Here is a 22,232-nt window from a genome sequence, read left to right on the forward strand (position 1 = left end):
CCAAAGACTTCCTGACTTCTTGTCTTGGTCGCAACATTCTTCTAGACATTTTCTAGTAGAGGATAGTGATTTCCTTTAGTCAAAATGAATGCATTTAATTGGCTAGCTAGCTCAGCATACATTGTAAGATTATCTTAGCTATGACTTTTTAGCTTAGTCAGTTTCAAGGCAACCAAAACACGGGACTGGGAGCTCTCACTTTCTAATGGATTTATGATTTGTCCACCCGTGTTTAGCGCACATTCTTCACTGTTAGAGCTCATGTTTGGATTTCTTATAGTGGATAAGACCCAAGTGTGCTTATTTGTATCCTCTTGGTATTGGTATCTTATCTATGTAGTGGCGCATGCATGTATTATGTACTGTTTTTTTGCATGGCATGCATGCATGTAATCTGCTTATGAGCAAAGTGACTGTTCTGTTTGCCAAAAAAACCAAACCAGACCAAAAAACAAACAAACAAACAAACAAAAAAACCAAACAGGTAAGTTCTGGTGTGCCTTAGAGAGTTAGGCAATGAACCCTATTGAATTCAGACTCTCAGGGGGGAATAAATAAAGCAGAAAAGGCTGAAAAGTGAACCATCCAATTACAATATCCTTTCCCAATCAGTGTCCTTGCATTATTCCACTGTGTACATTCTTCTAAAGATATATAAAAAAAATTTGGATCTCCACCTTGCCCTATTTTCTGGCTAGCTCATGGAGCAGGCAGGGAGGGGTTGAGAAGTGATGAGCTGGAATATGATACGATCTCGAAATGCTGCCCGGTTCAATGCTTCTCACTCAGTGGGCTTCGTATTCTCTCATTCTCCCAGATTCTGTAGTTTGTTTCCATTCCCTTTATCTACTTTTCTTTCTCACTATTTTTATTTGAATTTTTTTCCTGTGATGTGCAGCTGTTTTCAAAACCATTTCAGTGTTGAGTTCTCTCTCCCACAGGGCCTGTGGCTGGTACAGCTTTTGAATGTCTTTTCAGAGATTGTTAACAATGAACGGCGTAACAAGTTGCAAATGATCTTGGGGGAAAATACGAGCTTCATTACGAGACACTCAGATACAGGCTGCTTCCCATTTTTTCGGCCGTTCAGGAAACAGGGCTAGGGACAGCTGGAGAGACTTTCAATATGTTTACACTGCCTTCTCACTGAAATATATTTGCAATTTTCTTGGTAACTGAACTATATTGGCTCTCCCACACAAAACGTGACTTTGTGTGTCAAGAGAACCCTCCATGGTTCCACTTGGTTATTCCTGGTCAGATTTTTTTTTTTTTTTTTTTTAAAGGGTCTGTGTGGGCCTTTCATATTCAATAGGGTTCATACCTGCTCTGCTGAGACACACAGAGAGATTAGGTTGAAAGCTTTGCTCGCGTTTGTCTCTTTTCAATGCACAAAACATAGAGCTTCTGCTAGTTGGAGGGATGAGGGATTTGATTATGCTCACAGAGATGCAGTTGGTATTGTTCTCTAAAGGGTTTCCCGTGGGGTAGAACTCTCTGTTTTGTGCTTTGAGATCTGGGAAAAGTACATGCAAATAAATGTTTGAGTGAGAAGGCAGAGTAACAGCATGAAACAAACCCACAATAATGTGAGTCAAAATAAACCCATTGCCTGTAATAACTCAACATTAGCATCTGCCATCACCCGGAGCTGAAGCAATAGCAACCATAATGCCATTTTGTTGCACACCGAACAAAATAGACTCAATTTGCATTATTTTACAGTTCCTAGAATTAACTAAGGTATCCAATGTCCTATTCATTTTTCCAAAGGTGGATGTATTGGATCATTATAATTATATAATTTTGTACAATTTGGATATAAGCGAACTGTGGTAAGAAACCTTTGTTTTCATACAAAGGTAGCACAGGGTAATAGCTAATCCCGTGTAATTTGGCTCACATGTGTTTGTTTCAGGCTTTGTAGTAAAGCGTATAGTGAGCATCACAGTGTCTCTAGCTGTCCCGACCTGTAGGAACGTTATATACTTTCCCGCTTGTTTATGTTTGTCTTCCAGAGGGAAATGAAGTGCTCGAGGGCACTGATTTTCTTAATGAGGACAATTTTTTCAACAAGGAGGCAGACATGACTTCCATGGCCCAGAGGGATCTGAGCCATCCTAGGAGAGAAAGCGAATCACGAAGCCTGTACAGTAATCGTTCTTCTACCACAGTTCCCTCACTGTCCCCACACAAGACCAGCATCCCTGTTAGGCCACGACCCGTTCCATCAAGTGTACAGGAGACAGCTGACCTGGCACTTGCAATCAGCCAACAGTGGCGGGAGGATGTGTCAGCCATGCGAAAAGAGCTGGCCGAGCTCAGACGAGATCTGTGCACAGAGCTTCGAGCCTTTAACAGCAACTTTTCCACTTTTGCACAACGCTACAACACCTGGTCTCCAAACTGGGCAAAGGGAAGCCACCGTGGTTCTGGTCACACCTCTGTCAGTACTCAGGCTGGGAGCAAGACTTTGGTGCGACAGAACACAGCAGATGCAGCAGTGAACTGCCCTTCACCCATTGATCCAAATGTTTTATCCATGCACCCCCCAGAACCAGAGCCTTTAGATAAAAATGTCCTGCATGTCTCAACTTCCACACCTTTATTCCAAACAGACCCAAATTCACAGTTGGTAGAGCTTGATGATCCAACCTATGCCAACTTGACTCCTCCAGAACCTGTGGACCTGTCATTGCTAAGCTGGCCTGAACTGGATCCCGATCCTATGACCCCTCCTGATCCTCCAGAACCAGAACTACCTTTAGACCTTAGGTATTTTTCAAAAGTTTCAACTTCTGAAAGGGTGGACTCGATTGTACTAGATTTTACAAACCTAGAAACTGTCAACCTGGCAAACTTGTACTGGCCAAAATTGGATCCAGACAATATTAGTCCACCAGATTCATCATCACCTCAAGAGTCTCTTGATCCTTTAGAAGAAGCGGAACCATGCCCACCATCTTCAGGTCTTCATGTAGCAACTGAGCAGCAGCAGCATCCAACTCGAGGTTCTGTAAGCCCGATTGTGCTGCTAGAGCCAACTGAAGAAATCTCAGATCACAACATAGAAGAATATACAGTTGTGGAACCAGGTGACTGTCTTGTGTTGAGTCCATTGACACCAGAATCAATGGATCTTAATGACTTGAAATGGCCAAGTTTAGAATCCTTGGATCCCGGGTTGCCTAGTCCAGGGTTTGCAGATCTTCCAGACCCTCCAACCCCAGAAACAACTGACTATGATGAACCTGCTGACCATGCAGCTGAAGAACCACCTTTCCCAGAACTACTGGACACCATTTTCTTACAGCCAGCAACTCCAGAACCAGTAGATTTAGATGTGTCAAACCCTCTGAGTCCAGAACCGATGTCTCCAGCACTTCAGAGTTCATCAACCTTTGAGCCAGAGCCTCATCCTGTTGTTTTGTGGTCAAAGAGAGAAACTATGGATGTGAATCAGTCAGACTCCCCAAGTACAGAACCTTTAAGTATAAGGACTTTGAGCTGGTCAGAAATGGATCCTGAAATTATTAGCCCATCAGAACCAACCTACATGGAATCAAGTGTTGCCTACTTGACTCAATTGTCCCCTCTTGAGAGTGCTTCAGTGACACTTCCTGAACCTTTTTCTCAACAACTAGATGACCAGTACCATGAAGAGTCAGAAGACCAAGTCACAGAGTACCCACTCAAACCAGATGCCCTTGACTCCGCTACGATTGACCTCCTAGAGTCAGAGGCAATCTTCTCGGCCATCCTGTGTTCGGTGGAACCAGATGATCCTGAATTTGAGACTCTGACTATGGAAGAGGAGCTGGAAATAGTGGATCCAGGTAACAGTTCCACTGCAACTATAGACCCTGCGACTGTGCACCCATTTAACTTGTCCCTTCTAGAACTTCAGGCGGCCTTAGATGTATCTAAGAGAGAAACAACCGATAACGGATCACCAAGAGGAACCATGGCCAGCAGACCATCTCCGTCTTGCAGAGATTTCCTTTGGATTAGATGGCAACGAAGGTTACGGGGACGAATGCCCATGTCTAGGAGTGCCAGTATGGAGATCTACCACAAGAAATACTCCAATAACTCAGAGATGTCTTATATGTCTCTGTCTATTTGAGTAACTTGAAGCCACACATGGTGCATCACAGGATATCTAAAAAAAAATCAGAGGACGAAGAAAAAGAGTGTGTGGTAATGTTTACAGGTTTGTCTGTTCTTTGTGAGGGTACAAGTGGGTGAATGGAAGACAGAATGAAAAGAGGAGAGACTGAGTTAGCCAAGAAGCCATTAGGGAGGTTTTAGGCTATAAGTGATCCTTTATTCAGAGCTGATGAGCCCCAATGAGAGGTCGTAGCTAAAAGCAGCTTGATGCTCGCACACACATTGCATTAGTGTCCCTGAGGCACTTATTTAACACTGAGCAGCAATGACTCATCCATGAACCAAAGTCTCAATTCCACTAAAAACTGCTTCTCTACATTACTTTACAGTCTGCTTGGTTTGGCCATTCCTTCCGGAAAAATGGATTTTAGTAGATACTGCATTGGCTGTGGACAGGAGGTTCCCGGTGAGAAATTCTCTAGAGTTTCGTTGAGAGCTTCTTTATTAGAGACATTTTTTGGTGTTGAAACATTGACTCATGCTGCAGAAATGGAATGTAAAAAAAAAAAAAAAAACCTATCGCCCAAATGGGTTTTAAAAAAGGATGAGAACTGAACATTGACCAAAGACTGCTCAAGGGATCTCTTTGATATATTTTGTGGGTTTTGATCATCCTTTCCTCTGAATGTGGACTAATGGTGGTTACTTTGAGATTTAACAGAAATCAGACTGATTTAAAAAAAAAAAAAAAACAAACAAACGTATGAAATGACGTTCCAGGTAATTCAAATTACAAGTCTTCAAAACCAAAGCCTTGCTGTAAAACAAGCAAGTGGATTTAGTACTGTGAAACTTTTGAAGACACATTGGGTTGAACAGCCGCAGTTTGCACAGTTAAATGTGACGTTTTGAATGCATTCTGTACTTTATTGTTCCATACAGACACATACGAGTACACAATCAAACGTATATACTGTACATACATGGGATGAATAATACTGAAAAGGTGATTGAATCCTGCTCCATAGATTACCATTTTTTTATATATAGATATTCCTTGATTTATTGTGAATATACAGTTGAATGTATACTGTGTTTTTTTTTGTTTTTTGTTTTTTCCTGCAATGACCGAAGTAATATATAACGGTAATCATTAGGTATGCAAAGAGGAAACATTGAATTTTACATCAAAGTAATTCCCACCAATTTGTCTTATTCATGCTGGAATGTAAAATAGGGCCATTGAGGTCAGGTCCAACGGGCGAAGTGTTAAAACGCTACACCTTTAATAGGATGAAAAGAAGAAAAACACGGTCGATAACCATAAGTAATATGGAAAGTGGGTCGTGTTGCTTGTGGTAGAATTTCACCTACGTGTATTTTTCTGTTCAGATCGAAATCTAGTTAGTAGAGGTGTAACGTTCGATCTAAAAGGCGTAAAAAGATTCGAACAAATCTGGAATCATAAATCGATTATTACTGATTATAAGTATATTGATATTTAAAAAAGACAGACAATTAGGGTGTAAAAGATTCATTAAAAAAAAAAAAAAGATGTATAAATAATTTACCAGGCTAGCAAGGTGATTTGCCTGTAGCTCTGATACTTAAAATTTTCCTTCTCAGTACCCTTAAATATAACAAAAATGAATTAGTTTTAGTAAAATTTTTGGTATATTTAAGTGTATTTGGCTTAAAGAAATTCAACTTAAAAATTTTGAGGTAATTCGTTTCCTCACATTTTTTGAGTTAAATGAACTATCCGGTTTTACAGTGTAGGTCTTAACAGTAGGTCGACCCCATATTCCGAACGGAGCACGCTAAAACAAATCATATCGTACCGTATTGTAGCAGATTCAGTCGTATCATCAAATATCGTTGCATTGAGAATCTAAATCGTATCGTATTTTGTTGAAGCCTGAGGTTTACACCCCTACTAGTCAGGTAGTTCAATTATTCTGAAATTCCTCAATGGTTCACATGGATGTATTGTTCGGTTTGAGTGTTTGGAGTATTTGTAGGCCAGAAGGGATGCATATACACTTTTTGTTAGTTAGCCAGCCACCTAACTAACAATGAAAATATGCGTTTGCAGTGAGAGAGAGAGCGGAGCAAAAAACCCGGAAAGTTTTTATTTTTTGTAAAGTAGATCTGTCAAAATAAATAGTTCGGTTTATTAAAATTCCGAAAATGATATAGATTAAAAATGCGGTTCAAATATATTCATGAATGAATTAAATGACCCAAATTACAACAAAGTAAATGATCAATTTAAGCAAAAAAAAAAAAAAAAACACTCAGTGAATAAACTAAAGGAAATGGATTAGTCATAAATGCGCAGATAGGACATGGACTCAACCTCAGTCCTGGTAGCGCCAATCCTCATTTGACACCGCTTAATGTTTCCCCTTTGCTGCGACTCTTGATTTTTCTGGCAAGTAATAAAAAGTGGGTTAAATGCACACAGTTAGACTGAACCCACCGGTGCTGTGAAGTACAGTAAAACACTGTACAGTAGCATTAAAAAAAGAACAAAAAAGAACAAAAAGAGAAAAATATTATTGCTTGCTCATTGCTCCAGAACACCATAGTGAATATTAACACGTTTCATAAGGCAGGAAGTATCAGACTGAGCTGTACGGGTATTTTATCGCATGGAAATTTAGAAAGTGTATATTTTTAAATAACTGAGAGACTATTTTGTTGTAGTTGCATATCCAGATGTTATACCATATTTTCCCAGACAATAAGACACTTTGAAATATAAGATGTCAGCCTGACATGTTAGTGGTTGGGTTTGATTCGATTTCATGCAAGTCTCCTAACTTTTCATATGAATTAAGTAGCAGAAATTGTTATGGGTGTTAGCTGAGTAATGTGAATTACATTACGTTACATAAATATGCAGTACCAGATGTACAATTGAGCTCAGGATTTGAGGGTTTTGCTCAAGTCTGAGTGTTACTCAAGGGCCCAAGAGCACACAGTTCCTGGATTTAAAGTCTCAACTTTCCAATCAGTAACGCGGCGCCTTCTCACTAAACCACCAATCACCATTTAGCGCCTAACGATAACTGAGCTGATCTGCAAAGAAAAGAAGAAGGACGTCCGTCCCACCCAGAGTTAGAGGCCAGTTCTTCTGGACTCCTAGAAGAGCTGGGAGTTGCACCAGCAGGGTGTAAGATCTATTGTAGCCTCGTTTGAACAAAAATGCCCGCTACGTTCAAGTTTACAAACAACCTAAAAAGTAACGGTTATACCAGGGGACATAGTTTGAACTTAGCCTTTAGTTAGGTGCAACATTCGCCTGGGCGCTACCCGATTCCTGGCCACAGATGGTTCGAAGTCGTGATATGCCAATGACAAAGCGAATACTTTAACGCTTGCGCTACTTGGAAACCATTCATGGACATTTCAGTCTTATAACCGTCCTAGCTTCCCACCATCCCACACTGGTTTGACATCTACAGTAGTTCCAGCCTAAGATACAGGCATACACGAGGCTCAATATACCACATTCTTTTTTGGTATATTACAGATTTTCTCCCATTCATTTTCTTCCCAATTTGCTCACCTGCCAATTCCAACCCAGCTCGCCTAGCATACAACATCCACCAGACGATGGTGAAGGCTAGCACATGTTTCCTCAAGCCAAACGGCTGAAGCCAGAAAGCCAGTCTTCTTGTCCCAGCCATGAATGGCTCATGATCTCCTAACGAGAGGGCAAACAAATTTGTTGCACACCTCGGGAGTCCAGAATGTTACAGTGTTGCAGTGAAACTTTCATTATTATCCAGGATACGCTTAATATAAACGCTGGACTGCTACCCAGAACAGCTAACTGAAGATGAATAGCGTTTAGCTCATCATTAGTATATCGGTAAGATTATTTCATAGCTGCACATCTCTCAGCCATGAAAAGAATTTGGTTTCATTTAGTTTTCATGTCAACAACATTATAGAACACCTAGGCTAAGCCAAGCTAAGGTTCGGTAGCCGTGTTAAATTACCACAAGTGAAGTGTTTGTAAGTAAGATGTCAGTAAGAACATAAGTATTCGAATTCATGAGAGCACTGTTGCTAGGTAACTAGGCAAACCTAGGCTGACCGACTCCTTGCTATTATTTTACTTGAAATAATCCAAATGAATTAGCCAGCTAGCATGTAGCCATTAATTCGTTGAAGTGGACAATGTTGAGGTAAAATTGGCAGAAATATCATTGTTTTCCTGAGATTGTGTGATACAGTTGTGGGGGGAAATAATCTGCAATTAAAATAACAACGTAATAGCATCAGCTATTAACTGTTAATATTAACATCACAAGTTTCTCATAAATTTCAGGAAGTTTCACTTTTTGAAAAGTCAGGACTTCCGCAATATTTGTGCGTTCGTATATCTTTTCAGTGAACACGTGATCCCATCTGAATGTAGCAACACTACCATATCTTCTGGAGTAGCATCCCTACTGTAAAAACCTTTTTTTTTTTTTTAACAAAAAATAGGAATATATTTCTGGGTTATTGCAAAATTTACAGACACACGCCGTTTCGCAAAACCTGCTAGACGCCCAAAAAAAAAAAAGTGTCTTATCGTCTGGAAAGTCAGGTATACGTTGGACTTGCCATTAGACTTTTCTCTGATGCTAATACTCGTGAATGGTGTCTTCTGACTTTATTTATTGATTTATTTTAATACTGTCAATGCTGTCCAATCACTGTGAGCTTCGGAATGATTTCAGCATCAGCACCAGAGTTTTGTCTTAGCAAATGATCTTAACTTTTTTTTTTCTTCTTCTTCTTATGTGTGTGTGTGTGTGTGTGTGTGTGTTCACAAAAATCTGCCTCTCTAAATTTCCTTTCTGTAGACGCATCACTGAGACACAATGGCTAACGGGTCGAGCGCTCCGATTAACTTCATATATTTATTTGTATCCTCATCGCTAGCACTTTTCCATTCATTTGATAGATTCTTAGAGCTCATTCTAAATGTATTCGAAACTATCTGAATGCTACGAATCGAAATGCATAATAAAAAGCACTTCCGTTGTGCTGGAGCGTACTTGTGGCTTTGTGTGATATGGGAATGGCCTATTTTTCCCAGGAATTTATTAAGCTGAGATCTGTACAGCAAGCTGAAGTGGTAAGTGAAGTCTCACGCCGAGCGGTCACATTTTCCGTCCGTTGCATTAATTGATTTGTTACGGCACCCCGTGGAGATTAGAACAGAATTCTCTCGTGACTGTTGGTGTACGTCCAAGAAACTCTGAGACGTCACGTTTTTTTCTTCTTCTTCTTCTTTTTGGAATGGAATGCTTATTTTTGAAGTGTAATCTACTCATTATTATTTGATTTTCCAATTAAAACGAATCCCCGGGCTGGTGCGAGTTTGTTTCAGACTTGTTCCTGTTACTTTTCGAAAGCACGGCTGGAAGTCCTCAACTTTTATACTACAAAGAGACTCAATCTTTTGACCTTAAAAAAAAACTCACTTTCATGACTTACTAATAAGGTACAATGTGATATTTAGCCCCTAGAATAAGATCAAAGGTAAAACGTTAGACTTATTGTTGGAGAGAACATGGCTGCAGCAGTTAATCGCTCAGGGATGAACTTAGCAGAAAAAAGCAGACCTTAGAATCCATCTTGCCCAGGTATAGTGAGAGTCCGTTGCTTTGTTATGACGTTATTGACGGGAGTATAAATTATTTTTATTTTTTTTAAACCAAAAAAAAAAAAAAAACAGAGCATTGTCTGCTCTGTCAGTTTCTGTCTTCAGGTTCCTTTCTGTGCTTTTCAAATTTAGAACGTTTACAGCTGAGATTGCTTTCCTGGTGAGTTCAGATCAACCTTCAGTTCCCCAAAGACCAGGATGTTGATTAAGGGCCAAGTATTAATTCAGTATCTGAGACTTAAATCATTATTTATGTGGGTAAAAGTTACACGTGCTTACGCACCCGCTTAAGTTGATCTTCTGTTTCGGACTATACAAGTGTTCGTGCCTCTGAGACGGGGATTTTCAACAGCACCTAGATCATCAAAGACAAGCATTTACTTTTAAACCTGAAAAATAACCAGCGCTAGAAAATTCCAACCGAAGAAGGAAATAGACTTCTTTGCTGTCAAACGTAATACGATGTATCCTAAAAGCAAGGCTAATACAAAACTGGTTAGCACTGAAATAAACCTAATAGGAGGCTTGTATATTGCTAATATATTGCTGCATGAATAGTCCTAGTTGTAAAGATTCACACGAATCACTGCAAATGTGCTTTGATTCAACAAAATGGCTTTCAGTCTCATTTTTCAGCAGAATATAAAATAGCACTTGATCCAGCTCATAATATTTATTTCGTATTTAAAGTTAAACGAGCCACAAGATTGAGGTCGTGAAAGTGTAATGTGTGCAAGCAATTGTTACAAAAAGCCGTTTATTTTACAACAAAGTCTTTCTTTTTTTTATGTCCATGGTTATTATGATACGTACACGTATTGTATATGGGTATGACGTAAAGTGTTTAATGATAGTAATTAGAGCCAGTATTGGTTGGATGGTCACTTTTCAGCAGTTTCATGTTTTGATTTGTTTCCATTCGTGAATGGGTCTGAAAATGTTTGGATGCTGGCATTGCTCGGTAGAATCTGAAACACTGTATAAGCCTGGGGTGTGTCCTTTGCTCGCAGGAATCCAGTTCCGCCTTCCATCGTCGGGGAGTGTGGACAGACCCTGTCAGCAACCGCCAGGTAAAACCACGCCCACTTTATAATTCTTATAGCTGAGCTCGAAAATATTAGGTTTAACCAGTATCGTTTCAACCGTGGTACGTACACACGGCATGTTATTTCATCCACAGACTCCAAAACTTGATTTTATGTTAGGCTAGAACATGAGAATACGAGAGACGAGATGTGAGTTTAGCGACGTTATGAAGGTCGAAGCACAACGTTGTAGCTACAGAGCAAACCTGTGGTGATACCAAGGCTATGAACTAGTCATCAATGGCTACCAAAATAAACCAAAAAACAAAACTGTGTCATCTCTCGCTCCTGTAGGAACAAAAGTATTTTTCTTGCACAGTTAACGAGGGTCCTACACTCCAATTGTGACTCACTTTGCTTACTATTTAAAGTACACTGCAATTACGTTCCTGTGCTTTACACCTATACAGCCGCAGTACATCAGATTTCCCAGGAGCTTATAATGCTGACTGCTGAAACATTCAGGGTTTTTTTTTCTCCCTTAGAACATTTACACACAGCATTTTTAAGCACCGTTTTAAAAAAAAACAAAAAACAAAGTCTTCAGTTTGAGGTTGTCTCATTTCGCAACTATGCAGGACAACTTCATTATTTCAGAGAAGGACGAACACTTCAAGCAATTTACTCAGTGTCACCTCTGTCACATTGAGAAAAGCTAGCCGCATCACCGAGCCGTCTCAGAAGTAATTTGTGATTAATGCTGTTACTAGCGCCGCCCTCTATAAACCGAGCTCATTATGATAAAAACAGCGTTGCTTCCATTTTAATGACTATTCCAGAGACAGGGACCTGATGGGTTAGCGTTATTAACTTGTGGAGGGGAGATCTGACAACACCACCACCAAACCCCCCACAGAAGCGACAATTTATCGATTCCTTCGAGCGCTAGAGCTTACAGCACTGTGAGATTAGAAAACAGCACTAGAATGCGAAATATCTCTCGGTTTTCTTCTTCCTCCTCCTCCTCTTCGTCGTCCTCCTCTGCATTCAGAACTCTGAGTTCAGGATCATTTTACAAGTGGTATACACACAGTAATTCTGTCTTACAGTTCCCCCATCCGTTCAGAAAAGACCTGCCTGGCTAGTGTTAGTTAGCATAAGAGATTTTAAACATTTATGAATATGACTAAGAAATCCTGTTAGGCTAGCTTATCTTAGCCAGCTATCTAGTGTTAGCAGTACAAAGGTACAGTGTATATATATAAACATTTAGAAATACCAAGGATCTTCCTCAATCCTGTCAAGTTAGCGTAGCTTAGCCAGTTAGGTAGTGTTAGCACTAAACTAAATTTCTAAATAACAAAGATCTCGGAAATCCTGAAAGATTAGCTCACGTTAGCTAGATGGCTAGTGTTAGGATTGTGAACATTCATGGCTATGATACAAATTCTTTCGGAAATCCTGTCAGGTTAGCTCATGTTAGCTAGATGGCTAATGTTATCAGTGAGGCATGTAAACGTTTATGAATAATTATAAAAATCCTTTCTGAAATCCTTTCAAGTTAGTTTGTCTAACTTTTTTAGTTTGCCAGCTAGGTAGGTTTAACGGTAGAAGAATTATAACTACTTATAAATAACGAAGATCGTCTTGGAAATCTTGTCAGATTACTAGCCATCTAGGTAGTGTTAGCAGTTTAAAAAACTATATATATATATATATATATATATATATATATATATATATATATATATATATATATATATATATATATAAATAAACATTTATGAACTGCAAAGATCTTTTCAGAAATCCTGTCAGATTAGCTCATGTTGCTAGGATTGTAAATTGTGAATTATACTTGTGAATTTTATTAAAAGCCTTTTAGATCTTAGCTAGTTAGCTAGTGCTATCAATGATGATTGTGAACATTTATGAATATGCTTAAAAATCCTCAGAAATTCTGTCAGGTTAGCGAAGCAAAGGTAGCTACTCTAAGCTACGTAGTTACCCTAGCTACCCAGCTAGGTATCATTAGCAGTAATAAATAAGTAAATAAATAAATAATGTCCATTTATAAATATCAAAGATCTTCTCAAAAATCTTGTCAGGATAGTTTAGGTTAGCTTGGCTATTGTTATATTGTTAAGTTATCTCAATTTACCCAGGTGGCTAGCATTAGCACCGAAGGTAATGTTAGCTAGTTGGATAACCGGGATTAGCATAAAGATTATGAGCATGAACAAATATAAGTGGAAAAATCCTTTCGGAATTTCTTTCATGCTAAAAAGCTTTTTAGCGATGGGCAACGTTTTTGTAAGTACCAAGTTGGGGGGCCTTTAAGATACTTAGCATTGAGCCTATAGTTGTCTTTTCTGTCTAGTGTAGCTAGCTAGATTAGCCACCTGATTAGCAGTGTAAGGAATAAAACTTGAAACAACCTCTTAGAAATCCTGTCACGTTAGCTCAGGTTAGCCAGCAGGCTAGCAGTGAAGACATATGACCTATATGAAAATCACCTCAGAAATCATCTCGTTTTTTTGAAATCCTGTCAGGTTAGCTCATGTTAGCTAGCAGGCTAGTGTTGTCAGTGAGGACTGTAAAAATGTATAAATATGAATGATAATCCTTTTAGAAATCCTGTCAGGTTAGCTCACGTTAGCTAGCAGGCTAGTGTTGTCAGTGAGGACTGTAAAAATGTATAAATATGAATGATAATCCTTTTAGAAATCCTGTCAGGTTAGCTCATGTTAGCTAGTGGGCTCGAATTAGCTATGAACATTTATGATAACAACTTAAAACTCCTCTCAGTAATGAAATCACGATGGATCATGTTCGCTTGATGGTTAGTGTATATTACGAACATTTATTTTTAAAATTAAAAAAAAATTTTAAATTAAAAATCCATTCAGATTCATGAACATCAGTCTCACTCACACACACACACACACACACACACACACACACACACACTTCCATCACCTTTCGCTCTTCCCGCTGGCTCACTCTTTACCCTGACGCAGCTCTATTTTTATCTCTTGGGTCATGCCATCCATCTTGGTAGGCTATTTTGTCTGTGTCCCTAGTATTTTGTCTGTCCGGTCCCCCATCACTCACAGCGGCTCCATCCACGCTCAACGCCGTGCCAACGCTGCCACTACCTGCCTTTATTACATGAGTTACGGTGCCATAAAAAGCAGCACCGCGTGTTTTAGGGCTGTCGGCACTGAGGTCACGGCAGAACTCACGCTTTATCAGGATGATTTTTCTGTCTGCCTCTCCTGTGCTTTTGCTCACTTGTTTTTTTTTTTCTTCTCTCTCTCGCTCTCTCTCTCTCTCTCTCTCTTCATGGTCCTGAACATAGACAGATGTTTTTGTATTTATCCATATAAGACCTTTAATTTGATTAGTACAAAAGTGAGGCATGTTGCATTTATTTATTTTGCGGATATTTTTATCCAAGCGCCGAGCTGAGCTGTCGAGTGCCTGACAGTGGCTCTCGTGGGATTTGTTATGAGTGAAAGAACAATGCATATCATAGTAGTGTTATGCACATGTATACAAATATATATTATGTACAGTATAGTATATTGACACAGAGGCGCTCATTGTGTAGGAAAGATAATTCATTCTTAAAAGGTACAATAGTCGGTATTTTTCATTTCTTACTAGTACTTAGAATGTGAAAAATTATGTAGAAACGATAAAAAAAAATAATAATAGTTTAAGCCACTGTCTAAGAACAAGTCTATTATGTAGCTGTAAAACAAATCCACTTTGGATCCACTAACCTTCCTGGTCCGGAATACGCGTTCATATTTTGATATGATATCCAAATTTGACCTAATGCGCCTTTACGGTTCTCTCGCTTCTGAAATACGTCGACGGAACCGGACGTTTCCCATGAAAAGCCGCGGGTGTAAAATCCCTTTCAATCCGATGTTTAAATTTTAACTCCTGAACCGATTTAATATTCAAACGCATTTAAATATTAAGGAGAATATAATATTAGACTGCCACACCACAGAGTTAACATTAGCATTAATAAAGGGGGGGGGGGGGGTCTGGATGATTCCATCATTTTACCATAAAAATTAATGTTTCAGATTTTTTTAAATGTATCGTAAAGTTTAATATCACTGATATTTAGTATTTCAACAGATACTAGATGATAATAGATTTAATTGAACTGAAGAGTTGAATAGTATTTCAACTGCTCAGGATTCAGCCATGGGGGAAAAAAGCGACTTCATTAAGAGACTGAATTACTACTTACTTTTTGTTCACTGTCACATTTATACAGAAAATTGATATTATTTTATTAATCAGAGAATTTCACGTAAATCAGAGTTCGTTTGGGTGAAAAGTCTTGAATAAATCAATTCATTCATGAATTATTATGAATTATGAAGTATTTAAACAGTGGCCTAATGGAAATACATTAACCCTTGCATTTTATATATATATATATATATATATATATATATATATATATATATATATATATATGTAATGATGGATGAAAATACTTGTATATACAGTAGGAGTGTACTGTATATCATTGACTTTATATAATATATAAAGAGTAATAAGCAGGATGTACTGTAAGCACGAAGTGTTCCTCTTAAACTGCAGCAAATCTGCCAGCGAGTATAATTTTGTATTATTTAAAGAACAATACACAGAAATTTTAATCCATGTATAGTTACATTTAATATTGTGGATATACTCGTCCACGAGACGAGTTAGTTCCTGTTATCACTCACGTTATAGTATGGGATGTTTTCTTTTTCTTTTTTCTTTTTTTTTCTTTTTTTGTTTTTCAGATGAATTCTAGATAGTCAGCTACTTCACGTTTTTAAAGTAAAACACAAAGTAGCTACAGAGATCATCCTAGTTTCCTCAGTAAGTAAGTAAATTTTATTTATATAGCACACGGTTAATACAGCAAAACTGACCGAAGTGCTGAGCAGGGTAAGAAAAACGTAAAACAGAAAAACCAAAATAAAAACAGACAATAAACAATAGTAAAAATGAGATTAAAGTGCCTGGGAGAAGAGATACGCTTTCAGCCTCTTTTTAAAAACTGATAAGTGAGGGTGCGAGGCGGAATTCCGCCTCTGTAAAAGCTCCACCCCCCATTAGTTTTTAAACGGGATCGAGGGACATACAAAAGAAACCTATCAGAAAATCTTAAAAATCTGCTAGATGAATGTGGTGTAAGAAGATCTTAGAGATAAGAAGGAGCTTGATCATTAAGAGTTTTAAAGACAAACAGCAGAATCTTAAACCGGATCCTAAAGTGGACCGGGAGCCGATGGAGCGATGCTAAAATGGGGGTGACGTGATCATATTTTTTTGCCCTCGGTCAACAGCCTTGCAGCTGCATCCTGAACTGAGCAAGACATGACTGAGGAAGACCCGAGCACAATGAATTACACTAATCTATCACCTTCTCCGTATCTTGGAAAGACAAAAATGTTTTAAGTTTAAAACAACAGGAGCAGACTGATTTGGTCATCGTGGAGGACGGATGTTCCTCCTGCCGTAGAATTTGTAAATAGATAATGAATGGGTGGGTCGTCATTAGCAAACAATCTGACGAGTGCTTCAAAACATTTCGAAATCACCGGTTTTACCCGTTGCTTTGTAGAGCATCCACCTTCCTGGAAGTGGGTGGAGTTTGAGCAATGCTTCCTCCATAATTGTGACTATCTATGAATGAGTGACACGGAAAAAAAAAAAACGCAAGATTTCAGATTTACACCAGGTGACCGTTAGAAGTGCAACATACCGTAGCTTATAGCTTTTTGAATACTGCAATATTATAATCACTTACATCTTCATGCTTACAGTCCTCTGGTACTGACACCACTTTATTCCATAGCACTGCCTGGGCCAGTTCCAGTTCTCTGGAAGCCTTCCGGGTTCCAGGCACAAGTGGAAAAACATTTGTTTGAAGGTAGTAACGCACACTTGTGGACTCATTTCATTAGTAGCAGATTGTGTGGGTCGTGCAACGCTGAAACCGCGGAAAGAAACCGGACAGGATCGACTCAGAAAAAAACGCCAGTGAAAGCCCGTGTGTCTCGGACATTCGATCTTACTTGTTTGCATGCACAAATTATGATACACTAATACAAAATAGAACGTTTGTATTCACAAATATGTCTCTGTTTGTACAAATCGCTGCACATTCGTTTAATTCTGTAAAGCATTTGTTTGTGGTTAGTAAGATGCATTTAATGATAACGAGTCTTTATTGGTCACATATACATTACAGCGCAGTGAAATTCTTTTCTTCGCATATCCCAGCATGCCAGGAAGTTGGGGTCAGAGCGCAGGGTCGACTATAATACAGCGCCCCCTGGAGTAGAGAGGCTTACGGGCAGCCTGGCAGCACCATTTGCGACATTTATCGAGTTCGTGTATAATTGTGCACGCACACAATTTGTTAATCATACTGAGGCTAATTTCATCCCATATATTAGCAGCTGTAACACTTTACCTTGAAGTTAACAAGACAAATAAAATGCAACAAAAAGAGAAGGAGAAAAAAACAAAACAAAACGTGAAATCTAATGTCCTTCATCCTTAAACTTTCCCATGGTGGAAAACGTACAGCTTTACGTCAGACTGACACTGGAGACTCCTTCCGTAAATGTTAAATAAACGTCACCGTATCAGCAATTACACACGTTTTTTATAGATCACGTATAGCGTCTGAGATACAATTATAGAAACGACAGCGTATTAAAACGAGCAGATTAATATAACCCTGTCGTTTATGTTGCAGCCGTACACACAGTCAGAGCCGTGCTGTTTTAGAAAGTCACTCCAGACCTTCTGATTTGAGAACTCAACATCTCTGTGGTACAGTTTTAATGTTAATGTACGATATTCCTAGTGAATTGTTCCTACCGCTTCAACCCCACAGTATACGAAATGTATTTTCTCTGTAGCGTTCCGTGTTGATCTGATCGTAACGGAGAGGTGTTTAGTTACACGGGCGTGTGTACCGATAAACGAATGATGATACGGGCTCGCGTTGAGGAATGACACCGGCAATAATGGAGCGTTTCTATTCATTCCGGATGCCTTTAAAAGCCCACTGCTTTGTGAAGACCATAAATTCAATCTGCCCAGAGGGTGTCGTGTCATTACACGTAACATCACAACACACGCGTACCTACGCATGCTGCCTCGGTGGGAAATGCATACGCTGGCATACAAATGTCGGAGCTCGAGCGCCAGATCGTGTTTGCTGATGACTAGAAAGATTGCAGTGCCGGGATAATGTGTGTGAACCCCTGTTAATTATGTTTGAAGTAGTTTATGAAGAAGCACACTGGTGCATTATTAAGCACATATGTGATTTCCCATAAGCCCTAACTCTCAGAAGACCTCTTCAAACTGGCAGCTTGTAAAGTGCTTTGCTTTAAGGATGATATATCTAGAATCGGTCTCTCATAAATGGTGGAAATGAACAGGTTGAGGAAGCAGATCTGGAGCAAAAAAAATCACTTGACTGAAACCAAAATCGCATCCCGTTATCGTCCAACACAACATATGTCATCGTTGTAGGCTCATGTGCGAGCGTGTTCTCGTTAGTGTCAGTCTTTGTACGGAAAGAACGTTGCAAACAGAAACGGAAAGTGTCAGAAAACATGACAATAAACCAGTCGTTAGTGTGAGGAGTGCCGAGGAGCCCAGATCTTCTTTATTACAGTCAGTGTTTTTCCCATGAGTCAAAGTTCCTTCACTGAAATTTTCATGGATTCAATATATATTTTTTCCAATTAACAAGCATACGTGGAAGGAATAAATGTTGTGCTGTTATAGCAAATATAATAAGACCTAAGGTTACAGCTGTTTCAAAGCGCTGACACTGGAGACTCCTTCCATTGGTGTTACATAATAAATCTCCTCACAGAAATCTTCGCCACATCAAAGATATACTAGAGCCGTGTAAAAAAAAAAAAAAGATAGAGTTCTGGTAACTTAGAACCCTAGAAAAATGTAACCCAGGGAATGTAGAGCCCTAGCAACCGATAGAGTCTGGGAATGAAGAGTTCAGGAGGGTGATCAAGGAAATATGGAATCTTTGGAATATAAATCCCTGGAAATAAAACCCCTTGGGGATATTGAGGACTGTAAATATAGAGATCTGTGAATATGGAGTTCCGGGATAAAACGCCTTGGATATAAGGATGATGGGTCTGGGAAGCATAAATCCCGGGTGATCTAAGGCCCTGAGAGCATTGAAGACTGGAAATATAGATCACTGGAAACATGGGGTTGGGGAATGTGGTGATTATGAACATGGAGTTTTTGTTATATTAGTCCCCTGGAAATAAAGAGCCCTGGGTAAAAAAACAAAACATTGAGTACTGGAGCTATAGACCACTTGAAATAAGGGTCCTGGGAATATAGACATCTAGGAAAACGGAGTCTTGGGATAATAGAGATCTGGGAACATGGAGTCTTGGTAATAAAAGGCCCTGGACAAAAGAGCAGTGGGTAATTAGAGTCCTGGAAACATAAAACCCTGGGAGCATTGAGACCTGGAAATATTAAACACTGGGAATATACAGCCCTGTGAATATAGAGATCAGGGAATATGGGGACTTGGGAATATAAGAACCTGGAAATAAAGACCCTGTGTGCTTAGAGCCACGGAGACATAAATCCCTGGGAATCTAAGGTCCTGAGAACATTGAGGACTGGAAATATAGATCACTGGAAATATAGGGCTCTAGGAAACTGGAAAATTGGAGTCTTATGAATATAAAGATAGAATGTGTGAAAATAAAGTCTTATCATATAAGGCCCTGGAAATAAAGGCCCTGGGTGTTCAGAGTCCCAGAAACATCAATCCCTGGGAAACTGAGATGCTGAGAACATTAAGGACTGGGGAAAATAGAATCTGGGAAAATTGAGTTTTGAGAATTTAAGGTCCCGGAAATAAAGTGCCCCGGTTATGTAGACCTATGAACAATAAAGGTCCTGGGAACAATGAGACCTGGAATTACAGGGTTCTACGATTATAAAATATTATAAAACCATAGTAGTACAGTAACATAGGACGTTCACATGGCGAGAGAAACCTTTTCTTTTCACACTCAGTGTGTCATCATGTAATAATCCATGCTAGCATAAATATGAGCTCTTTTTTAATGTCCTTTCAGTCTCTTTTGAAAAAAAAAAAACAAAAAAAAAGACTAAATGTTGCTTTCAGCTCCAAAACAGAATGCTTTTAAAGGCATATTTTCTAAACCATTGGGTACGTTGGGTCCATTATAATCTTGCCACCTTACACTAGCCTATTTGTAGTTTTTATCCATTAAAAAAAAGGTTCAAAGCTTTGTTTTTCAGTTATTACCTCTCTAATACTGGCCAATTTGCTAAAGGTTTAGTCATCATCTGTATGTATTACTCATCTGCATGCTAGATTAGCAAGGACAAAAATATGAATAAAATCTCGCTTTCAAGCATGTACGTACAGTGTAATTAGCCATCGCTAGCTTCTGACAGCCTGATTGTATAGCTGTATTAAAAGTAGAGTGACAGAGAAGCTTTCTAGACTGTGCTGGACTGACTAGCTAATTCGCTAGCCGTCTATCGTGGGTCTGAAATGATTGCCTTTTCTGAGTTTGTTTGGTGTAAGCACGATCCCCGAGTGCTACAAAATTTATGAAACAATCTGATTTACATGACTACGCTAAAGACTGGACTGAACAGAAACGACCTTCACCGAGGACTGACCTTTGAGTGGCAAGACTTGTAGAGTCCCATTTCACTGGAACAGATCAATTGGATAAGGTAGCACTCGAGACATGTTATTTGATTTTGTTGTAAAACCGTCCACATTGACCCTTTAATGATTTAATTGTCCGTTTAATCCGCCCACAGAGGCTTCACTGCCAAATCGAATAAACAGAAACAAGGAGGAATATACAAGGCAATACAGTGCTAATGTGGACAGGGTTACATGAAGTGCAAATAATGCAGTGGAGTAGGGCAAGAACAAATGCAGGGCAACACAGTCTCTCTCTCTCTCTATATATATGTATATATATACTCTGTTGTGTGTGTGTGTGTGTGTGTGTGTGTGTATATATATATACATATATGTATACTTTATGTTATATATAAACGTTCTAACAGGGTGCTGTTGAATTCTCAAATATGATTGGTCTGACAGCAGTGCAGCTTGAAATCACAGGTTTATATTAATGCGCTCGTTCTAATACGTTATCGTTTCTATGGTAACAGCTCGTTCACAGGGACTTATACGGCAGACAGATGACATGGTAAAATGTTCTGTGAGGAGATGTTTATTTAATGTTTATGGAAGGAGTCTGCAGTGTCAGCACTTTGTAACCGTCAGAGGTAAAGCTTTTTTTTTCTCATTACATTACATTACATTACGTTTACAGCATTTGGTAGACGCTCTATTATGCAGAGCGACTTACATTTATCTCCTTTATACGACTGAGCAGTTGAGGGTTAAGGGCCTCGCTCAAGGGCCTAACTATGGTAGCTTGACCTCCTGACCTTCTGATCAGTAACCCAGAGCCTTTAACCACTGAGCCTCCACTGTCCCCATTTTTCAAGAGAACGTGAGGGAGCGAGTGGTTATAGCTGCTATAACGCAAGCGATAACAGGAAGCAAACTGTTCCATAGACATTCCACAAAATGAATTAACGTAATCGCTGACAAACCGACGTAGTATAAGAGGAATAAAACACTTCAGGATGCGCATTTAAAGTGAAAACAATCAGATTTGGGGTGGTAACTGTAACTCGGCTTCGTCACACCGCGCTGTTGTTTTATTTGTTGCAAAGATAGCGAGGCAATTCATTTGAAGTAAATCACAGCCCTACACATTTGCCTCAAACCTGGCTGCATTTATTTATTTATTTATTTATTTATTTATTTATCTATCCATCCATCCATCCATCTTCTATACCGCTTATCCTTTTCAGGGTCACGGGGGAAACCTGGAGCCTATCCCAGGGACCATCGGACACAAGGCGGGGTACACCCTGGACAGGGTTTTTTATTTTATTTTATTTATTTATTTATTTATTTATTTTTACCTGTCCGATTTGCTTCGTCGCAACACAGATCTTTCATGTTCTCGCCCACAGCAGCAATGTGTTAATTACAGTATAAAAGCTGCTTCTGGTGTTCAATCATTCGTTCTTTCATACAATAATTAAATCCATTTTAATCATATTAGTAGTTCTAATTACATTCAATTAGACTCTGGAGAAAAAAAAAATCAGACTCGGTTTTTTATTTTATCTTCTAATACTTCCTATTTGAGACACACTGACTTGGATGAAAATATATATATATATATATATATATATATATATATATATATATATATATATATATATAATCCAAGTGGTTAGATCAG

At 38.9% G+C, this 22,232-nt stretch overlaps 1 protein-coding gene across 1 annotated transcript in view; it reads left to right on the plus strand.

The window, feature by feature from the left end:
* Nucleotides 1–22,232, plus strand: part of dlgap2a (discs, large (Drosophila) homolog-associated protein 2a) — an 89,060-nt gene that overhangs the window by 39,359 nt on the left and 27,469 nt on the right. The window contains exon 6 of the mRNA XM_053633709.1: nucleotides 10,792–10,851. Within this exon, the coding sequence (XP_053489684.1) occupies nucleotides 10,792–10,851 (60 nt within the window). The remainder of the gene's footprint in view (nucleotides 1–10,791; nucleotides 10,852–22,232) is intronic.

The sequence above is a fragment of the Ictalurus furcatus genome, chromosome 9 (genome assembly GCF_023375685.1).
Source record: "Ictalurus furcatus strain D&B chromosome 9, Billie_1.0, whole genome shotgun sequence".
Taxonomy (NCBI): Eukaryota; Metazoa; Chordata; class Actinopteri; order Siluriformes; family Ictaluridae; genus Ictalurus; species Ictalurus furcatus.